The sequence below is a fragment of the Zalophus californianus genome, chromosome 16 (genome assembly GCF_009762305.2).
Source record: "Zalophus californianus isolate mZalCal1 chromosome 16, mZalCal1.pri.v2, whole genome shotgun sequence".
In the NCBI taxonomy this organism is placed as follows: domain Eukaryota; kingdom Metazoa; phylum Chordata; class Mammalia; order Carnivora; family Otariidae; genus Zalophus; species Zalophus californianus.
Window position 1 is genome coordinate 47,263,220 of NC_045610.1, and position 19,345 is coordinate 47,282,564.

Sequence of the window (19,345 nt, forward strand, 5' to 3'; positions counted from 1 at the left end):
ATATGCAGGCGGGTAGAAGTTTATGATTACTTAGGACAATGGAATTTATAAACATGTCCTCTAAATAGTTCCAAGCCTTCTACCACCAATGACTTTTTAATTACTCTCCTCCCCAGCCTGATGTTTCAAAAGCTCCTGGTCTGTCAGACAAAGGTCATTGTCACAACACTCGGTTTCCGATCTTTGTGAACACGGGGGTTCATACTGCCTGTCCCAGCTGGTAGAACAGCATGAGGCACCGGCATTCAACACCCAGAGATCTGAGCCACAGACTGAGGACAAAGAAACTTAACATTGGGCTCCGCCTGACCAGCTTTATCCCCTAGACCTTTTGAAATATTAAAATTGCTTAGACTCGGGCGCCTGGGTGGCTCAGTTGGTTAAGCGACTGCCTTCGGCTCAGGTCATGATCCTGGAGTTCCGGGATTGAGTCCCACGTCGGGCTCCCTGCTCGGCGGGGAGTCTGCTTCTCCCTCTGACCCTCTTCCCTCTCGTGCTATCTCTCATTCTCTCTCTCTCAAATAAATAAATAAAATCTTAAAAAAAAAAAAAAAAAGCTTAGACTCCTGTCGCTGCCGCCCCAGGTAAGGAGGGTAAGACGGGTCTACCTAGAAGAAGGTAGAGGAAGGGGAGGGGGTGACAGCAGAAAGAGAAGCCATTCTGGCATTTTCTACCAATGGCCCTGAAGTCTGAGTCCTTCCCTGTGTTGCACCTGCTGATGTCTGACAGCTGATCACTCCTCCGTGACCAGCTTTCACCTACGAGGGCCAAAGTTGGGTGTGGTCGCTGGACAGTTTTTCTGATCTCTCGAACCCCTTCTTGTCCCACGCTGGCTCTAACGTACGTGAATCTGGTGGCTTTGGTCTAGGCCTGAGTCAAATCCTGCCTCTGTACTTACCACCTATGTGACCTGGAGAATTCCATTTTCTGAGCCTATAAAACGGTTCTTGCAAACCCTCTCATGATTGCTACAAAGATTAGATGAGATAATATGCAGCCTCAAGTATATGGTTTCCTCTCTCGATAATGAATGCATCACCACCCCCAGTCACAGACTGTGAGAGCGGGAAAGTCAAGCAGAGATCAACCCCTCGCTAGAAAGACGGAGGAAAATGTCCAGAGCAGCTTGCTGGAGCCAGCTGAATGCTCACATCTCCCTCCAGTGCCTTCCAGGAACTTTCTCATGGGTTTTGCACCATTGACTTCCCCGGAGTGCAATGAGCTTGATCACCTGGGGACTCGGCTTCCTTCAGTTCTGGAAATGAGGGCATCATCTCTTTGAACGACACTCTCCCCCTTCTCTCCAGGCTCCTCTTCGGGGTCTCCTACCAGATACTGCTCAGGGCTTTCTATGTTGCCCTCTGTGTCTCCTAAATCCTTGCTCATAGTTCTCGTCTCTTTCTCTATCCTGCGTTCCAGGAGACTCCTCAGTCGTGTCTTCACATTTCAGTCTGCTGCTTCACCTGTCCACAGGGATTTTTGTTTTTCTAATTTAATAACTGCATTTTTCATTTTCACATCTCTCTTTCAAATCTCCTGTGTGTTCACAAAAGCCCATTCTTGCTTCATGGATTCTATTCTTTTTTTTTTTTTTATGACTTCAAGATCTGTATTTTTTTTTTAGGTTGTGGTAAAATGTACATACCATACAATATACCATTTTAACCGTCTTTAAGCATGCAGTTCAGTGGCATTGAGTACATTCATACTGCCCTGCAACCATCACCACCGTATCTGCTCTAGACCCTGCTTCCAATTCTTTTGAATACGGGCCCCAGATTGGAATTGCTCGATCTCATGGTAATCCTATAATTTTTTGAGGAACCGCCATTCTGTTTTTCACGGTGGCCGCACTATTTTATATCCCCAGCTGCACAAGGCTTCCAGGTTTTCCACGTGTTGACCAACAGATGAGGTTCTCTGGGTGGTTTGGTAACAATCATCCTAGCGATATCTCATGGTTTTGATTTGCATTTCCCTAATAATTAATGATACTGAGCAGTTTTCAAGTGCTTATTATCTGTTTATATCTCCTCTTTAGAGAGATGCCTATTTAAGTCCTTTGCCCCCCTCTGAATTGAGTTTTTTTTTTCTTTCATTGCCGAGTTTGGGAGTTCTTTATATATTCCAGATATTAATCACTTACCAGATATGTGATTTACGAACACTTTCTCTCATTCTGTGGGTTGCCTTTGTGCTCTGTTGTTAGTGTCCTTTGATGTGCAAAGGTTTTTAAAATTGGTGAAGTCCAGTGTGGTTTCCGTTGTCATTGTTGTCTGTGCGTTTGGTATCCTATCCAAGATAGCACTGCCAAATCGAATGTCGGGAAGGTTTTCCCAAATGATCTCTTCCAAGAGTTTCAGGATCTTAGCTCTTATGCTTAGGTCTTTAATCCAGTTTCATTTAATCTTTCCATATGGTGTAAAGATCTACATTTTAAATCGCTTTCAGATTGCTCCAAGACCCGTCCTTCCTCAGGTGTGTCTGTCATTTAGCACAGGCTCTGGAGCCAGCCCATGCGGATTTGAGTCCCACCTCCACTACTTGCCGGCTGTGTGATTGTGAGCAAGTTCCTCAGCCTCTCTGTGCCTCTGTTTCCTCATCTATAAAGTGGGAGTGTTGATCACAGTATGTACCTCATATATTTTTTATGAGGATTCATATACTAAAAGCTCTCAAAGGGTCCCTAACACCTGGAAAAGCGCTCAGAGGGGACCGGTGATCATTACTGACCCTCATGGCACGCACTTTCTCTTGTACTTGGTCACCTTGACCTATGAGCCGTTTTCAGTGGGAACATTCTTCTGCAGGGTCCCATGTGCACGGCAAGTGCATGTGTTGTGAGGATGTCCCCAGGGTCAAATTTATGGCTGCTTCTTGCAGGACCCCCTTAGAAAGGAAGCCATCTGCTGGCTCCCAGCTTGATGGAGGATCAGCTCTCCCCATACAGGCAGCCATGCTGAAGCACTTTGGGCATGGACATACTCTGATTTCCCACATGGGCCCCCACTCACTGTTGCATGAGCTCTCTTTGTCTCCCCAGCATCTGAAGAGTTCCCTTTCTTGCTTTCCATCTCAGCTCTGTATTTTGCATTCTAAAAAGCCCTATTTTGGGACACCTGGGTGGCTCAGTCGGTTAGGCGTCTGCCCTTGGCTCAGGTCGTGATCTCAGGGTCCTGGGATCAAGACCCACATCGGGCTCTCTGCTCATTGGGAAGTCTGCTTTTCCTTCTCTACCTCTGTGCTTGCTCTCTCTCTCTCCCCCAAATAAATGAATAAATTTTTTTTTAAAAGCACTATTTTTTAACCCCAAATAGCCAAAGCAATCTTGAGAAAGAAGAATAAAGCTGGAGGCATCACACTTCCTATCTTCAAACTATGTTCCAAAGTCATCGAAATCAAAACAGTATGGTATCAGCATAAAAACAGACACAGAGATCAATGGAACAGAATAGAGAGCCCAGAAATAAACCCACCCATATATGGTAATATATTTATGACAAAAAAGCCAAGAATATGCCATGGGGAAAGGATAGTTTCTTCAATAAATGGTGTTGGGGAAGCTGGACAGCCGTATGTGGAAGAATGAAACTGGACCCCTATCTTATACCATACCAAAAATCAACTGAAAATGGATTAAAGACATGAACATAAAGCCAAAAGGCATAGAACTTCTAGGAGAAAATATAGGGGGTGAGCTCCTAGACATTGGTCTTGGCAAGGATTTTTTGGATTTGACACCAAAAACAAAGACAACAAAAGTAAAAATCAACAGGTGGGATGACATCAGACTAGAAAGCTTTTACACAGCAAAGTCAATCATCAACAAAATGAAAAGGCAACCTACAGAATGGGAGCAAATATTTGCAAATTACATATCTGATAAGGGATTAATATCCAAAATATATAAAGAACTCCAAAACAAACAAACATACCAATTAAAAAATGAGCAGAGGAACTGGACAGACATTTTTCCAAAGATGACATACAGATGGCCAACAGGTACATGAAATGGTGCCCAACAGCACTAATCATCAGGAAAATGCAAATCAAAACCACAATTAGAGAGCACCTCATGCCTGGTAGAATGGCCGTTATCAAAAAGACAAGAAATAACAGGTGCTGGCAAGGATGTGGGGAAAAGGGAACTCTTGTGCACTGTTGGTGGGAATGTAAATTGGCAGCCACCGTAGAAAACAGTAATGGATGGGGCGCCTGGGTGGCTCAGATGGTTAAGCGTCTGCCTTCGGCTCAGGTCAGGATCCCAGGGTCCTGGGATTGAGGCCCGCATCAGGTTCCTGGCTCAGCGGGGAGCCTGCTTCTCCCTCTCCCTCTGGCTCTCTCCCTGCTCATGCTCTCTCTCTCTCTCTGTATCTCTGTGTCTCAAGTGAATAAATAAAATCTTAAAAAAAAAAAAAAAAGAAAACGGTATGGAGTTTCCTCAAAAAGTCAAAAACAGAACTACTATACGACCCAGCAACTTCACCCTGGGTATTTATACAAAGAAAATGAAATCGTGGGACACCTGGGTGGCTCAGTCGGTTAAGCGTCTGCCTTCGGCTCAGGTCATGATCCCAGGGTCCTGGGATCAAGTCCCACATCAGGCTCCCTGCTCAGCGGGGAGTCTGCTTCCCCCTCTCCCTCCACCTGCAGCTCCCCCTGCTTGTGCTTTCTCTCTTTCTCTCTCTCTCTGACAAATAAATAAAATCTTAGAAAAAAAATGAAATCGCTGTCTTGAAAAGATATCTGCACTCCCATGTTCATTGCAACACAATTTACAATAACCAAGACATGGAAACAACCTAAGTGTCTAATGACAGGTGAATGGATTATGAAAAGGTATACATATGGTATACATTTGCATATACATGTGGTATACATTTGAACAAAAAACTGAGCTCATAGACACAGAGAACAGATTAGTCGTTGCCAGAAGTGGGGGTGGGAGGGCCGACAAAATGGGTGAAGGTGGGCAAAAGGCATAAGCTGCTGGTTATAAGACAAATAAGTCCTGGGAAATGTAAGGTAGAGCATGATGACTATTGTTAACGACAACAAAATACTATATTTTATCAAGCATGTCTATATACTTGAAGCAGAACTCAGTTGGCAGCTTAACCAAAAGTGTCACTGATCTTTTTCTTTCTTTGTGTTTTAAATAATTTTGATCATGGCATCATATCTGGAGGGTTATTTGGTCGGTTTCTCTAGGGGATGTCAGCTCATGTGAAGAGGTGAAGCGTCTGGCAGGATGTGGGTGCACCTGGGCCGAGCAGGGAGAGTGAAAGGAACACACGGTGGAGGGCGTGTGAGTGTGGAGGAAAGTGAATCTGAGGAAGAAATCCCAAGGTGAGGTAGATGGGCTCATCTCCCCCAGACTAAGTGTGTCAGGCTAGTGGGGAGTCACCAAGCCTGGCAGAGAGCTGGGGTCCTGCCAGCTGGTGTTCAAACCAGGCTCGGGTACTCAGGGACATGCGTCTTGAATGGAAGGTGCCAGCCACATGTTCCCTGCAGCCCTCTGCCTCCTGTGCTTCCTCCTGCCTGCAAACTCCTAGTGTCCGGCTATCCCTGGGGAAACAGATATAAGGACAAGGGGAAGGGAGGAAGGGTCCTGCATTGCCCTAGGAATGATTACACATCCCGTAAGAGAGAAGAAGGCCAAAAATGAGAACATAAGAGGTCAAGTCAGAAGAACAGGGAGAGACACCTGTGTTTCCAGATTCCAGAGACCCAGGGATGTCACTTCCATGCATCTATCCATCTACTCATCCATTCCTCCATCATCCTACCCACCTTCTCAGAGGTGATGCCAGCCTGTGGAGGGCAGGGTGTCATCAATCCCTGGCCAAGGTCCAAGGGTGGTTCCAACGCCAAGGAAAAGTGACCAATTGGACCAAAATAAGCTTTGGCCTAAAAATCAAGAGCCTGGGTTCTCTTCTTGGTTCTGCCACTAACTAGCTGTGTGAACCAGGTCATGTGGCTTGACCTCAGTCTCCTCACCTGTAAAATGGGAACAGCTGGACCAGAAGGTGGGTGGGGGTTTTCCAGTTCTGACATTCCATGGCAAACCCTTCAGCCCCTGATGTCACAATATGGAGCTAAACCGCGATTGGTCCATAGCCTCACCCAGCTCTGCTGTTCTCTTGGCCATGGACACAAGATGGACTTGCCATGGACCTTCTGTATTTGTCCTCTTCTGTTATGGGCAGCTCTTGCCATGGCTCAGGACCGAGGGTGATCAGAGCTTAGGTGGGGCTGGGACCTGAAGGAACCTGGGACCAGACAAGGGGACCAGTCAGGGGCAGGCCCCTCCCAGGACAGCATGATGCCCACCTCCTTCTCCGCAGACGAGTTCTACAATGAGACCGTGGCAAAGGCGTTCCTTCAGTTTTATGAGCATACCACCCAGGTTGTGTGGAACGAGTTCATGGAGGCCACCTGGAACTATGCCACCAACATCACCAAGAAAAATCGGGAGGAGATGGTGTGGTCCCACCTCAACTCCAGCCCCTTCTCCCCTTGCTCTTCTCAGGGATCTGGTGGGGGGGTGGAAGGAAATGGGGGAACCATATTTTCTGCCCCTGTCCAGAGCTAGAGGAAGGAGGGAATCCCCAAAGTACATGTCAAAGCAGGCTGCAAGCTCTGGGCCTCTTGCTGGCCCCGGAAGCAGTCTGGGCAAGAATCTCTTGTTTCTTTCCCCTCGTAAATATTACCTCCTTGCTTTTAAGGACCCAGGCTCCTTCCCTTCTCCCTCTTAGCAAATTTCCAGGGATTGTGAACCCTTAAAGTAGGTTTTGGGAGGAGGTTGGAAGGACTGTGACCCTGGAGTTCAATGTGGGGCCCTTCCTCCCTCCCTAAGTCCCCATGATAAGTATGGTGACCCTCATTCCAGCTGCACAAGGACTCAGAGAGGTCCCAGCACATGCTGTACTTTGGCACCCGGGCCCGCCTGTTTAAGACCTCCAGGTTCCACGATGTGGCCGTGAAGCGCATGCTGAGTAAGCTGCAGAACATAGGCAAGGCGGCCCTGCCCCAGGACGAGCTCCGGGAGGTGATGGATGGAGCCCCCAGGTCTCCAGGCACATGCTCCCCACCCCAGGGGTGGGTGGGCTGGGCTGATTGGGGCGGGGACTGGGGGGAAGCCAGGCTGCCTGGGCAGGAGGGAGGTTGGCAGGCAGGGCTAGAGCTTCCTCTGGGGAGAGGAGAGAAACAGAGGCTGGTGGGAAGATGCCTTAGACAGGCCTGCCCCTCCCAGCTGGTGGGGCTTGTGCTGGGGGTGGGCACAAGGGTGCAGGCCTGCTCTAGGTGACACCTGCCCCCCCCAGTACAACAAGCTTCTGGCCTACATGGAGACGACATACAGCATGGCGCAGGTGTGCCTGAGTGAGGGACCCTGCCTGCCCCTGGAGCCTGGTGAGCACCAAAGCCCTGCCCCCATCCAACCCCAGAGTCTCCAGCATCAGCCCCTTCCACAAGCCGACCCCCCCCCCCCCACTACCATTGTCCTCCCTGCCCCAATTGCACTCACTTGTTGGTGGGGGAGGGTCTGCAGGTGAGGGCAGGAGGCAGGCAGGAGTGGGAGGGGGCCCACCTTGGCTCCTTTTTCTGGGCGTAGACCTCCAAGAAGTCATGGCCACCTCCCGGGACCAGAAGGAGCTGCTGTGGGCCTGGCAGGGCTGGCGGGACGCTGTGGGTCGTCAGCTTCGCATCACCTTTGAGCGCTACGTGCAGCTCAGCAACAAGGCTGCAAAGCTCAACGGTGAGGCCCCCCCCGCCCCCCGCCGCCGCCCTCCCGGGCCAGCCCAGTCTGTGCAGATGGCATGGGGCACAGGCAGCAGTGGGAAGGGCTAAGCAGAGTCTGCAGAGGGTCAGAGGGTAAGGGCAGTAGTAGGACCTGGAGATGGGGCCCCTGAGACCTGCGGCCGGGGGAAGCAGAGGTGTTTCATTCACCATTGGTCTACAGACATTGCTTGAGCACCTACTGTGTGCCAGGCCCTGGAGAGTTTCTAAGGATTTGTAGGTGAAAACACAGAGAAGGTGTCCGCTCTTCTAGGTAGGGCCTACGGTCTGGGGGACAGACAAGATTCGTGCAAACACACATCTCTGGACAAGTACCGAGAGAGAAGGGGAAGGGGAGGCCTCGAGACACTTCCCAAGGCCTGAAAGAAGGCAAGCAAGAAGTGAAAGAGCGTCCCAGGCCCCACGATGGGAGGAGCCAGTGTTTGGGAGGATCTGAAAGGAGCCAGGGTGGTCTGAGGGCTTGGATGGGTGGGGCTCGAGGTGGGTGTGAGGACCAGGGCCTCATCCGGGTCCTATTCAACCAGGCACGGTGAGGAGCACGGAGTGTGTACTTTGCCAAGTGCTTTTCCACCCCTGATCTCATCCAATCTGAGCAGTGACCTTGGGAGGCACATTTCCCATTTGGCAGATGAAGACCCTGAGGGACAGGGAGGTCAGGTGGCTTCCCCAGAAAGTGCCTGGGTCTCCTGCCTGCCAGGCCAGGGCAGAAGGAAGGGTGGGTGGTGAGTACTTCTGAGCCCCCTCTCCTGTCCTAGGTTACAAAGACATGGGGGCCTTGTGGCGGTCCAAGTATGAGTCTGACTCGCTAGAACAGGATCTGGAGCAGCTTTACCAGGAGCTGCAGCCGCTCTACTTGAACCTGCACGCCTATGTGCGCCGGGCCCTGCACCGCCACTACGGGCCCGAGCTTATCGACCCGAGGGGGCCCATCCCTGCTCACCTGCTGGGTAAAGCCCTAGCTGGTAGCAGAGTGGGGTGGGCAGAGCAGGCCTCCAAGCAGGCACCCAGTAAAGGGAGGGATGCTCTCTGGCCTCCTCTGAGCCCCTGCATGCCCCCTTCCAGGGAACATGTGGTCTCAGTCCTGGGTCAACATCTTAGACCTGGTCCTGCCCTTCCCAAGGAAGCCCCCTGAGGATATCACGAAGATCATGAAAAGCCAGGTTAGTACTCGGCCTCCATCTGCCCCCGCCAGTGCTGCACCCACCCCCCTCCCTGCCCCATACCCCGGGCAGGGCCCCACGCACCCCCTCTTCCCCACAGCACTGGAAGCCCTCCAAAATGTTCGAAGAGGCGGACAAGTTCTTCACCTCTCTGGGGCTGCTTTCCGCCCCTCCCGACTTCTGGAAAAAATCAATGATGGAAAGGCCAGCCGATGGACGGGAGGTGGAGTGCCACGCCTCCGCCTGGGACTTTTACAACGGCAAGGACTTCAGGTCTCACCCTGCGCCAGCACCACCCTCCCTCCTTTCTCTCTCTCTCTCTCTCGCTCTTTTTCCCTTCGGTTTTCTCCCCCTCTGTCTGCCGGTCTTAGGAGGTGTGCAAGGAAGTGTGTGAGCAGGGCTGGAGCCAGGCAGTGGAGGGGGATGTGAGCTGGCAACATAGGCGTGGGGGGCCCGGAGTGAGAAGGGACAGCACCCGAGGCCCTGGTGTCTCCAGCCCAACCACCCCAATCCCTCCATGGAGTCTGAATGCAGAGATCTCCCCTTCTCCCAGGGCCTCCCCATGCTCCTTGACCCCTGCCCTTTAACCCTAGGATAAAGAAGTGCACTGAGGTGACCATAGAAGACCTGCTCTCCATCTTCCACCAGATGGGCCACATCCAGTACTTCTTGCAGTACAAGAACCTCTCTGTGATCTTCCGCGCAGGCGCCAACCCAGCCTTTGAAGAGGCCGTGGGGTCGATGATCACCCTCTCGGCCTCCTCCCACAAGCACCTGCTCAACAGAGGCCTGCTCAGCCACCAGCGCCAGGACTCAGGTGATGGGGACCAAGAGGGCCTTAGCAGGGCAGCCGAGCCTGAGGCTGCCACCGGGGCTCTCTGGGCAAGGCTAAAGGGAGGGAGAGCCGGGGGCCACCTCCTGACTGCCCCCACTTCCCTAGAGGAGGAGGTCAATTTCCTGATGGGCATTGCCCTGGAGAAGATCGCCTTCATCCCCTTCGCCTACCTGATGGACCTGTTTCGCTGGAAGGTCTTTGATGGCACCATCCGGAAGGATGCCTACAACCAGGAGTGGTGGAACCTCAGGTGGGGAGAGGATGACTGCCCTGGGCTCTGCCCCCTGTGCCCCTGCTGGGCTGGGCTTTCCGGTCAGCCTTAAGGGCACTGCCCCTCGCCATAGGATGCTGCTGCCTCTCCTGGGAGGGCAGTGAGGTGTGCCCATGCTGGTGACCTGGCAGCCATGGGGGAGGGAGGGGCCCTGGGTTAGTGTTGGCTGTTCGCTATCACCAGATAAAAGGGTCCCTACTAAAGTGGATCTCTACTAAAGGGGATCAGCCTCACGCTGAATGTGGCACCAGCACTGAGCTGACTTCTTAGGGACCTCTAGGGACCCTGGCAGTGGCCCTGCCTGCTCCTGGGTAGCTGGGAAGCTCACACAAGGGTGCACCTGGGCTCCTCCAAGAACAAAACATTGACCACTGGGCAGGCCCACCTGCTCCTCCTCTCTCTTCCAGTTCCCACCAGTGGGGTTAGCAGAAGGGTGTTTGGTGCCCTGAGTTCTTTCCCTTCGTGGAAAGAGTCCGCATGGGAGAGAGGCAAGCCCACTGCCCCTTTTCCTGCCGCCCCAACACACACACATGACTGCCTCTGGTTTAGCATCCTTAGGCATGTCCAAGGTCAGAACTGGCGCCGAAAGAGCCCGCCAGCAGTCAGGTAGCACCACTCTTGGGGGTGAGGGGCGTCCACGGTGCATCTCCTCACCGACCACTGGCTGTCTGATGGGATAATGAATGCCCATGGCCAGGGCGCTCCATCTCCACCAGGCCTCAGATTGACCTGCTCGAGTCTGCCAGCCACAGCATGGTTTGGGGTGACCGTAAAGGGGCTGCCTGCTCTGCACGAGGCCCTTATGTTTCTTTGAACCTGTGCAACATCTCATGGTCATTCACAGGAGAAGAATGTGTGACCAGCCCATGGTCACACGGCAACTGAGGGTGGCAAAGCTGGGTGCTCCTCTCTTCGTCCACTCACCCTCCTACCCCCACCCCAAATTCAGGCCCCAGCATTACTGGTGAGGTTGGCAGGGTCTTGACCTTGTACTCCTCCAAGGGCAACCCCCACCAGCCATCTGGTATACCTGCAGGGGCCCTTTCCCTCCCTGGGTCAACTGCACCCACCACAACCAATGGTGGAAACCAGGGGCGAAGGGAGAGAGGTGGCAAGTTCCTGGGCCTGAACAAGGCAGCCTCTGTCGACTGGGAGAGCCAGCAGCTGACTGTCAACCCCAGAGAATGGTTCAGAGGTGACCAGTGGGCCAATAGTCAATGAGAACTTTTCATAGACTTTGTCTCATCCCCAAAGATGGGTCATTTTACCCCCATCTTACAGACGTTTTGCAACAGGGCTCAGTGACAATTAGTAACTTTCCCACAGTCACATAGCACAGAGGGTTAATGGGATCTGAAAGTTAATGGGAGCTGCCAATGACTAGTTCTGTGATCTCCCACCAGTTCCCTGACCTCTAAACTTTGGTCTCCTCATCTGTAAACTGGGAATAATAACAGCATTATGCCTCAGAGATGCTATTCTGTTTTCTTTTTGGCACTTCTTGCCAGATGAAATGACCTTGTGGATTGGTCTCTAACCGTCTCCATCATTAAGATTATAAGCAAGACCTTGCTTAGCCCATTCCCTCCCAAGTCCCCAGAACCATGACAGTGTCAAGTGAGTTTGTGTGAAGAGCTTAGCACCGTTCCTCCACAGAGGAAGTCAGTGTTAACTACTGCTACTATTTGATTCTGATTCCCAATCCCACGTGTTTTCAACTCACTTATTTAATCTATAAAAATGCGTTAAGTGTCCTGTGTCTGCCAAGTCCACTTTGGTAACTATGCAAGTGCTTCCAGGGGAAAAGGTTTTGAGAACTCAGCTGGATGGTACCAGCCCCCCATTCTCCCTGGCAGGTTGAAGTACCAGGGCCTGTGCCCCCCCGTCCCTCGGACAGAGGACGACTTTGACCCCGGTGCCAAGTTCCACATCTCTGCCAGCATGCCCTATATACGGTAATGGTCTGGGCCCCTGCCAGCAGAAGCAGCTCTGGGAGTTGGGGGTTGGGGGATATGGGAACCAGGCTGAGGATTCCCAGGAAGGCCCTAGATCCAAATGTTCCCCCCAGATCTCCTCCACTGGGTCACACAGCCTCCGGAGGGTCCCACCCTAGGATAACTTGAGCTTTTAGATCAGATCCTGTGTGGAGGGCAGAGTTGTTGGGAATATTCTAAAGCATCTGTACTGTCCCCAAGAGGAGGGTGGGAAAGAAGAAGGTAAGGGTTGGTTCAGAAGGCTAAGAAGGAGAGCCCCTGGCTGAGGCGGGGCCTTGCCGAAGGAGTCTCCGCCCAGGAAGACTGGGCCCTGGCAGAGCCCTCAGGCCCCTGCCCATCAGAGCTGCCAGGCTCCAAATGGCTCTGGACTTTCCACCACTGGCACCAGCTCCCCAGCCTGCCCTCCCGTTCCTCTACCCAGGTACTTCATCAGCCTCGTGCTCCAGTTCCAGTTCCACGAAGCTTTGTGCAAGGCCTCGGGTCACGTGGGCCCACCACACCGGTGTGACATCTATAACTCCAAGATGGCTGGGAAGCTCCTGGAGTGAGTGCTCTCCTCCCTCATCTGTTCTCAGCTTCCCTGACCCTTGCTGGACGCCTGCCCCTGGCCCCCTCTCTTCACCAGGCCACCCTAGGCACCCCAAGCAGGCCTCATTGACCTTAGAGTTTAGTGGAAGTTCTTCCTTGTGTCAGACTGCAGTCTCTCCTACAATAATTGAAGCCCATTTCCTTGTGTGTAGCCCCTCGTGGTCAGAGAGACTAACCTCTCCTGAGCTCTCTCTCTCCCTCCCTCTCTCTCTCTCACACACACACAGAGTCATTCTCATACCCACACACTCGCACACAAACTTGCACACACTCACTACTACGCCCTCCCTCACTCACCTGTGCCCATGTGCACACGAACACACACACACACGCGCGCGCGCGCGCGCCAATAAACTGTCCCAGATGGGAAGTCACTGCTGGAGTCCGGCCTCAGCCCCCAGACTTCCATACGAATCCCTTCATCCTTCCCTCCCAAGGGGCTCGCCTATCCTTGGCAGCATTTGATGCACCCTTGGGCGCACACCACTCTTCCCATCTCTTTTTGGGGTGCCCGGATGCAGCTCCCAGGCCGATGCAGGTTGCTTTCATACCAACCTTTGGAATGCTCTGGTCAGCGTGTGGTCCACTTTGACTCCCTAACTCCCAAACTTTTTTCCTGCACTTGGTCCCCAGCTATCCTTTTCATTCCTGCCTCTGAGGAGGTAGTTTTGTCCTGAAGCAAACGTGGAGGGGTGGGAGGCTGACCCGATGGTAGGGAGCATTTGCTATTAGAGGCTGGGCTCTCTAAGGAGCGTTCTTACAAGGTCTCACGTGAGCAGCTCATAACTTGCAAAGTGGATATGATTAGCCACATTTCATAAATAATGAAACTAAAGCTAAGAGAGATAATATAATTGCCCATCACTGACCTAGCAAGTGGCAAAATCAGGCTTTGAGTCCCAAACTGACTCCAGAGCACATTCTCATTCACACTGTTGCTTCCACCAATCAAGGGATACAGGTCTGGTGAGGTTAGACCCGGGTCAGCAGGCTCCAAGATCTGTGCTCCAACCACTGGGATGCAGAGCTCACCCACTGACACGGTCTTTTCCCCACCAATTTTCAACCCCTTTCGGTGGGTCCATTTCCCTAACTGGTCAAGGTCATCTTGAGTTTTATTCCTGTCTCCCAGAGGATTAACATAGCCACATAATTTAGTATCCTCTGCGAATTTAATGAGCATATGTGTGATTCCACCACGGATTTTGTCAGTAACCACCAGGCCAGATGGGGCTGCAGGACTGATCCCCTGGCTTTGCTCCCAGGGAGGGCTGCACCTTGCATGACGATTATCAACCTAGTCTGTTTGCTTTTCCATCTTTTCACACTACAAGGGTTTATGATAGCCAACTGCCCATGTCTGAGCTTTGCTGAATGTGTGGAACATAAGGGGCCTCTCTGCTCTCTGCATTCATGTCTCTGGCCTCCCATCGTTTATTTATTCAGCAAACATTTACTTGTGCACGTGCCAATCAGCCTGCCCTGTGTCCAGCAGGGGGCAATGGGCCACAAGATAAATCAATAACCATAATACAAGAAAGGAGTTGGCGCAGTAGGAAAGGGCCTTGGTGAACATGCAGAGGAAGAGGAGGTCATGCTGGGGACCAGGAAGGGATCTCTGTCCCCAAAAGCAGAAGTGCAAGAAATGGCAGATATCTGTTTTCTATACATCAACTTACTTTTAACTCTGAGCCTTCACCACTTGATTGGTGGGGCATTTGACCTCGGTCATTCGCACCACCCCCTGTCCTACCACTACCCCAGGGCACACAAGGCTCCCAGGATCTGACTCGGCACCAAAGCACCTGCCAGTCAACACGGGTCATTGCTCACCCATCCTCACATGTTGCCATCCAGATACCTGGATGCCAGGGAAGACCCCAAGTTTTCCAGGTTTAGGACTTTGAATGCTATCTTCTGGGCAGAGGGCAGAGGAAAGGGCTCTGAGAAAGGGGAATGTCCTGAGCTTTGGAGAAATGAGACAGAGCAGAGTGGAATATAGGTTGTGTGTGTGGGGTGAGTGCTTGCAGAGGAGAAGGGGGAGGGCAAGATTCTTGGCTGCTCTTTTACCTCATATATCTTAGAATTTGACTCATCTTCCTATATGTGATTGCTCTGGGTTGGTTCTGCTGGGAATGGAGAGTTGAAGTGGATTTGGTCCAAGTTCCCATAGCCCTTGGCTCATCCGTCCAGCCATGGTAGGCCTGACCTTGTCCATGGGGCCCACTGCAGCCGCTGTGGAGTTGAGGATTCTAGTTACCACCTTTGCAAGTCTCCTGTGCTGGCCACGTTGGCTGTGGGCTGGGTTTGGGTCAAACTCCTGTCCCACTGAGTCTGAAGGAGTATTTCTAAATGGGTAGACTCAGTGGTCAAAACTTTTCTCTCCTCAGGTCCTTCCTTTCTCACGGGACCCCGCATCTGATAAAATCCTCTTACCTGAAGTTAGTTGTGGGGTTTTGTTTTGTTTTTCTTTTAGCCTTCATGACTTTTCTCCTGCATTTCTCTCGGATCTTAACTACATTTTTCCCTAGCAGTTTCTGTCAAGGATCCCCTAACCTTTAGTTTCCCCCCTCATTCTTTCTCCATTGCTTATGAAATGATGCATACAAGTGTGCGCACGCTACAAGGCCCCCCCCTTCACTACCATTATTGGCTTAATCTGCACCACAGTGAAAAGTGGGTATTAATGGGGCCCATTTTGCTGATGGAGAAACTGAGGCTAAGAGGAGTTGAGTTGATTGCCTGAGGTTATACGGCCCATAAGTAGCACTGCTGAGTCTTGAACCTGGGTCCTGTTGGTCTAGACTCCACCATCTGACTTGTGCGCCTCTAGAGCCCATCTCTCTCCTGGTCAGATGGGGACGCAGATTAAGAAGGATCAACATATGCCCCCCACCGCCTCGGCAGGGGGCCCTAGTGGGGAGCAGCCTGGAGCCCTGGCTTCAGCAAACTCTGTGCCCCCACCAAGCCTCAGGCTGGTCCCCCTGCCACCAAACACCAGGTGTGCTTGGTGACACCTGACATTAGTACAGCGCTGCAGGCAATACACAGAGCACATCCCACGCTTGCCACCTCCCTAATCCTCCCAAACACTCCCCACGAGACCAGAAAGGAGCGGCCCCTCCTCCTACTGACACAGAGCACCTCATGGGAAACAGCATCTCAAGACTTTATGCCTATCTGAGTCCAGGAGAATAATGATCATCACAGTGGCAGTAATAATAATCAGCCGCTAACATTTATCGTCCATCTACTATGATCCCAGCATTGTGTCCATTTAATCATCATGCCAACCCTAGGAGGTAGTACTGTTATCTCCATTTTATGAATATGGACACTGAGACTCAGAGAGGTTAAGTCACTGGCCCAAAGCCCCACAGGATTCAAACCCAGGTCGGTCTTATTTCAGAGCTCGTGATTTTATCCCCGGCGCTGAGCTCTACGGGAAGAGTCTGGCTAGCAAAGCTGTAGGGCCAGGGTGGGGCACACAGAGGGCTCCCAGCAGCACCAGCTGATGCTCCCACACAGCCTCACAGCTGTATCCACTCTCCCAGAGATATCCTAAAGCTGGGCTCAAGCAAGCCCTGGCCAGAAGTCCTGCAGAAGATAACTGGGCAGACTGAAGTGTCCACAAAGGCCCTCATGACCTACTTCAAACCCCTGCTGAACTGGCTGGTCACCGAGAACGTGCGGCAGGGGGAGATCCTGGGCTGGCCAGACTTCAGCTGTACCTTTGAAGGTTTGATCATCTGACCCTGGTGCTAGGTCTGGTACAGCCCCAAGCCCTACCCTAGCCTGCCCCGGGCCAGTCCTTACCCCAACCCAGCCTTAACCCCTAGCTTACCTATGACCTGGCTTGAACAAGCAACAGCCCTGTGGCTACGTGACCCTGTCTGCACCTGAGGCAGCCTTGGCCAAGACTGCAGCCCACGGCCCAGCCACTGGCTCAGTTGCTTCCTTGCACACTGTTCAGCTAGCGGGCCAGGTTGGCATCTGAGCACAGGGTGGGGTTCTTTCCTCCTGACCCTTGCACGGAGCCACCACTGGGCACCATGGGGACGTAGCCCTAACTAGGCCCATATCCTCCTCTCTCCCTTCTACTCCTCTTTCTCACCCTCCTTCCAGGGCAAGGCCCTCACCTATGGCTTGAAAGGTAGGTGCCTGAGGCTGAGGGAGGAGGCCAGTGGCAGTCAGGTACTCTGATTTCCGTGGGGCACCCCAGAGCTCGCTCCCTCCTTCTGCCTGCTCTACAAGACTCCCATATCTTCCACAGGAAAAAACACAGACAAAGTGACATTTCTGAGTCTGGAGCTGGACCCTGACCAGGCCAAATTTGGGCAGTGGGTGTTGCTGGCCCTCAGCTTGGTCATGTTCCTGGTGGCCTTACTGCTGGCCCACAGGTTGTACTCCCTGGAAAAAAGGTCACTGTCCCAGGACACCGATGCCCAGGACACCAGTTCACGGAACTCCAGTGCCCCTGAGACACAGCCCAAGGCCTCCTTCCTGGGCGTAGCCATGGAGTCCCGCCTAGTTGCCAAAAAACAGTGGATCCTGCTGGGCCTCTGCCTCATCCTGACGCTGTGCTCAATCATCCTGACCATTCGGATTTTCACACAGCACTACAGGAAGCCTCCGTGGATGAGAGCTGAATGGTGGAGCTGGGACTAGACACCAGTACAACTGGTGAGGCTGGAGGGCAAGAGCAGGGTGGCCAAGGCAGAGAGGACTGGGGGGCTGGGGAGGGGACAGCTTGCATGCATAGTGTCCAGCTGCAATTGGGTGCAGCTGTGGCCGATCTGGGTACGTGGGCGTTTGTAACTGTGTCTGGAACTCGTGTATGTGAAGCCATGTGTATAGGCTACTGACTCTGTGTAATTCCATGAATGCCCTGGGTTCCAGACCAACCTCCCTCCCCTAGGGAGGGCTCAAGAACCATGTTTTTAGTGACCCAGTGACTGTGTCCCTCCAATCCAGCCCCCACCCCCAATTCATGCCCCAAACTGTTCTTCACACAGCCTTGTTTTCTTCAGGAGCCCAACTGTGGGGCTGGGCCAGGACTGCAGTGCCCAAGAAACGTCCTCTCTGGCTAGAAACAGGACACTGCTTCAGTCCCCTTATAAAATGTATTCAAGTAGAACTGGACATTCTGTACAAATCATTGGTGCCCAGTTCGTGAGCATTGTGCTCTGTATGCTATCCAGCACATTTTCCTGCTGATCCTCTGGCCTACCCTGTGTTGGGCTGCATAATCCAGCCCCCAAAGCTGCTTGTCAGCTGTGTGAGATGGAAGTATCCTCACAAACTACCCCATGGCCCTCCCTGCCCCAGTCCAGTCCCTCCTAAATGGAGACAGTGGGTAGCCTGGGCACCAAGCCAGGCTTGATTAATGATTGACTTCTTTAATATTTAAACAAAGCTCATCTCCAGCCACTCTGCTCCAGAGATGGCCTTGTTCAACACACACACCTGCTGCCTGGCCTGTTGCCCTGGGGATGGAGCACAAGGCAAACAGCACCTTTCCAGGCTCAGTGGGGGAGGGGCAAATGGGATGGAGAGAGCTGTAGGAGGGCATTTGGGAAATAAGTACTCTAGGGACAAGCTTGAGAAGAGAGAGAGAAGGCCTCTGCTCCTTTCCCTTCTAGCCCTTTCTTTCCAGCCCAGGTCTGCCCACCACAGGGATGCCACATCCAATATATGTAGGCTCAGAGTTTGGACTGAGGCCCCAAGGCTAAAAATCAGTACCTGTCAGAGATTAGGGAAGTCTTGAGGCAAGTAACATCATAGCAGTAACCACAGAGACGGGGCACTAGGGCTAATGTTGAGTTGGTGGGAGGGTGGTCAAAAGACGGGACTGGCTCTGTCTAGATTAAGGATCTGAACCTAGAAGTTAAGGGTTCAGGGGACAAGAGGGGACTGGGCTAAGATCTCCATGGACCCTACCTCTGCCCCAGGTTCCAAGAAGTCTTCTTGAGCTCTAGCTGAACCCAAGAAATTCCTGCTCTGACTGCAGACTCCACAGCACTCTTGTTTGATGTGTCTGTCAGTGGTCTGACTTTGCTGTGCTGTAATGTCCTTACTTGTCCCCATTACTAGCTGTTAGCTCTGTAAGGGCAGGACACCCATCATCAGGAGTGTGCCTCTGCATAATATCTTTAGCCAGCACAGACCAGAGAACATGGTGGAGACTTGTTGCCTGGCCTGTTGCCGTGTTTGAATGAGAAAGTGAATGAATGAGTATCCCACTGCCCAAGTCCCTCCTCAGAGCTCAGCATCCTGCTCTGAGCCCACGAGAAACAGCCCCACCTTTCCTCCACAGCCAGCCTGCACCCCCAAATAAGGGGCAGCCAGAACAACTCTGCCCCCTTAGGAGGCCACACTTGCAGCCCTCCCATTCCCCAGCCACAGTGGCCAACCAGGCCCCCATCAGGCATTGTGGCTCTGCGTGGCAAAAGCATACCCAGCCCAGGACTCCAAGCCTCTCATCTGGACTCCAGCAAAAACCTCACTGAGCCTCCTTGTCCATCCTCTCTCCCTCACCCGCCATTGTAAAATTTCTTTCACTGGCATATTTCCTTCGTGTCTAATTGCTTAAGAACTTGGTTGTCCATCAATTAAATCTAGATGTTCAAAATGGCATCTGAGGGTCTTTATCAATTCCCCTTTTGTCCAAACCTCACCTCTCCCGTGCCCCAGCTCA

At 52.3% G+C, this 19,345-nt stretch overlaps 1 protein-coding gene across 1 annotated transcript; it reads left to right on the forward strand.

Moving 5' to 3' along the window:
- Positions 1 to 6,160: 6,160 nt before the first annotated feature.
- On the forward strand, positions 6,161 to 19,277 carry LOC113939873 (angiotensin-converting enzyme-like protein Ace3). The gene is given in 16 exon segments (XM_027626559.2): positions 6,161 to 6,181; positions 6,183 to 6,249; positions 6,348 to 6,484; positions 6,893 to 7,051; positions 7,326 to 7,413; positions 7,616 to 7,759; positions 8,556 to 8,747; positions 8,863 to 8,960; positions 9,061 to 9,233; positions 9,554 to 9,777; positions 9,901 to 10,045; positions 11,923 to 12,021; positions 12,482 to 12,604; positions 16,203 to 16,387; positions 16,922 to 17,331; positions 18,965 to 19,277. Coding segments are annotated over 15 exon segments (2,250 nt in total). The 3' UTR covers positions 17,317 to 17,331; positions 18,965 to 19,277.
- Positions 19,278 to 19,345: the final 68 nt, after the last annotated feature.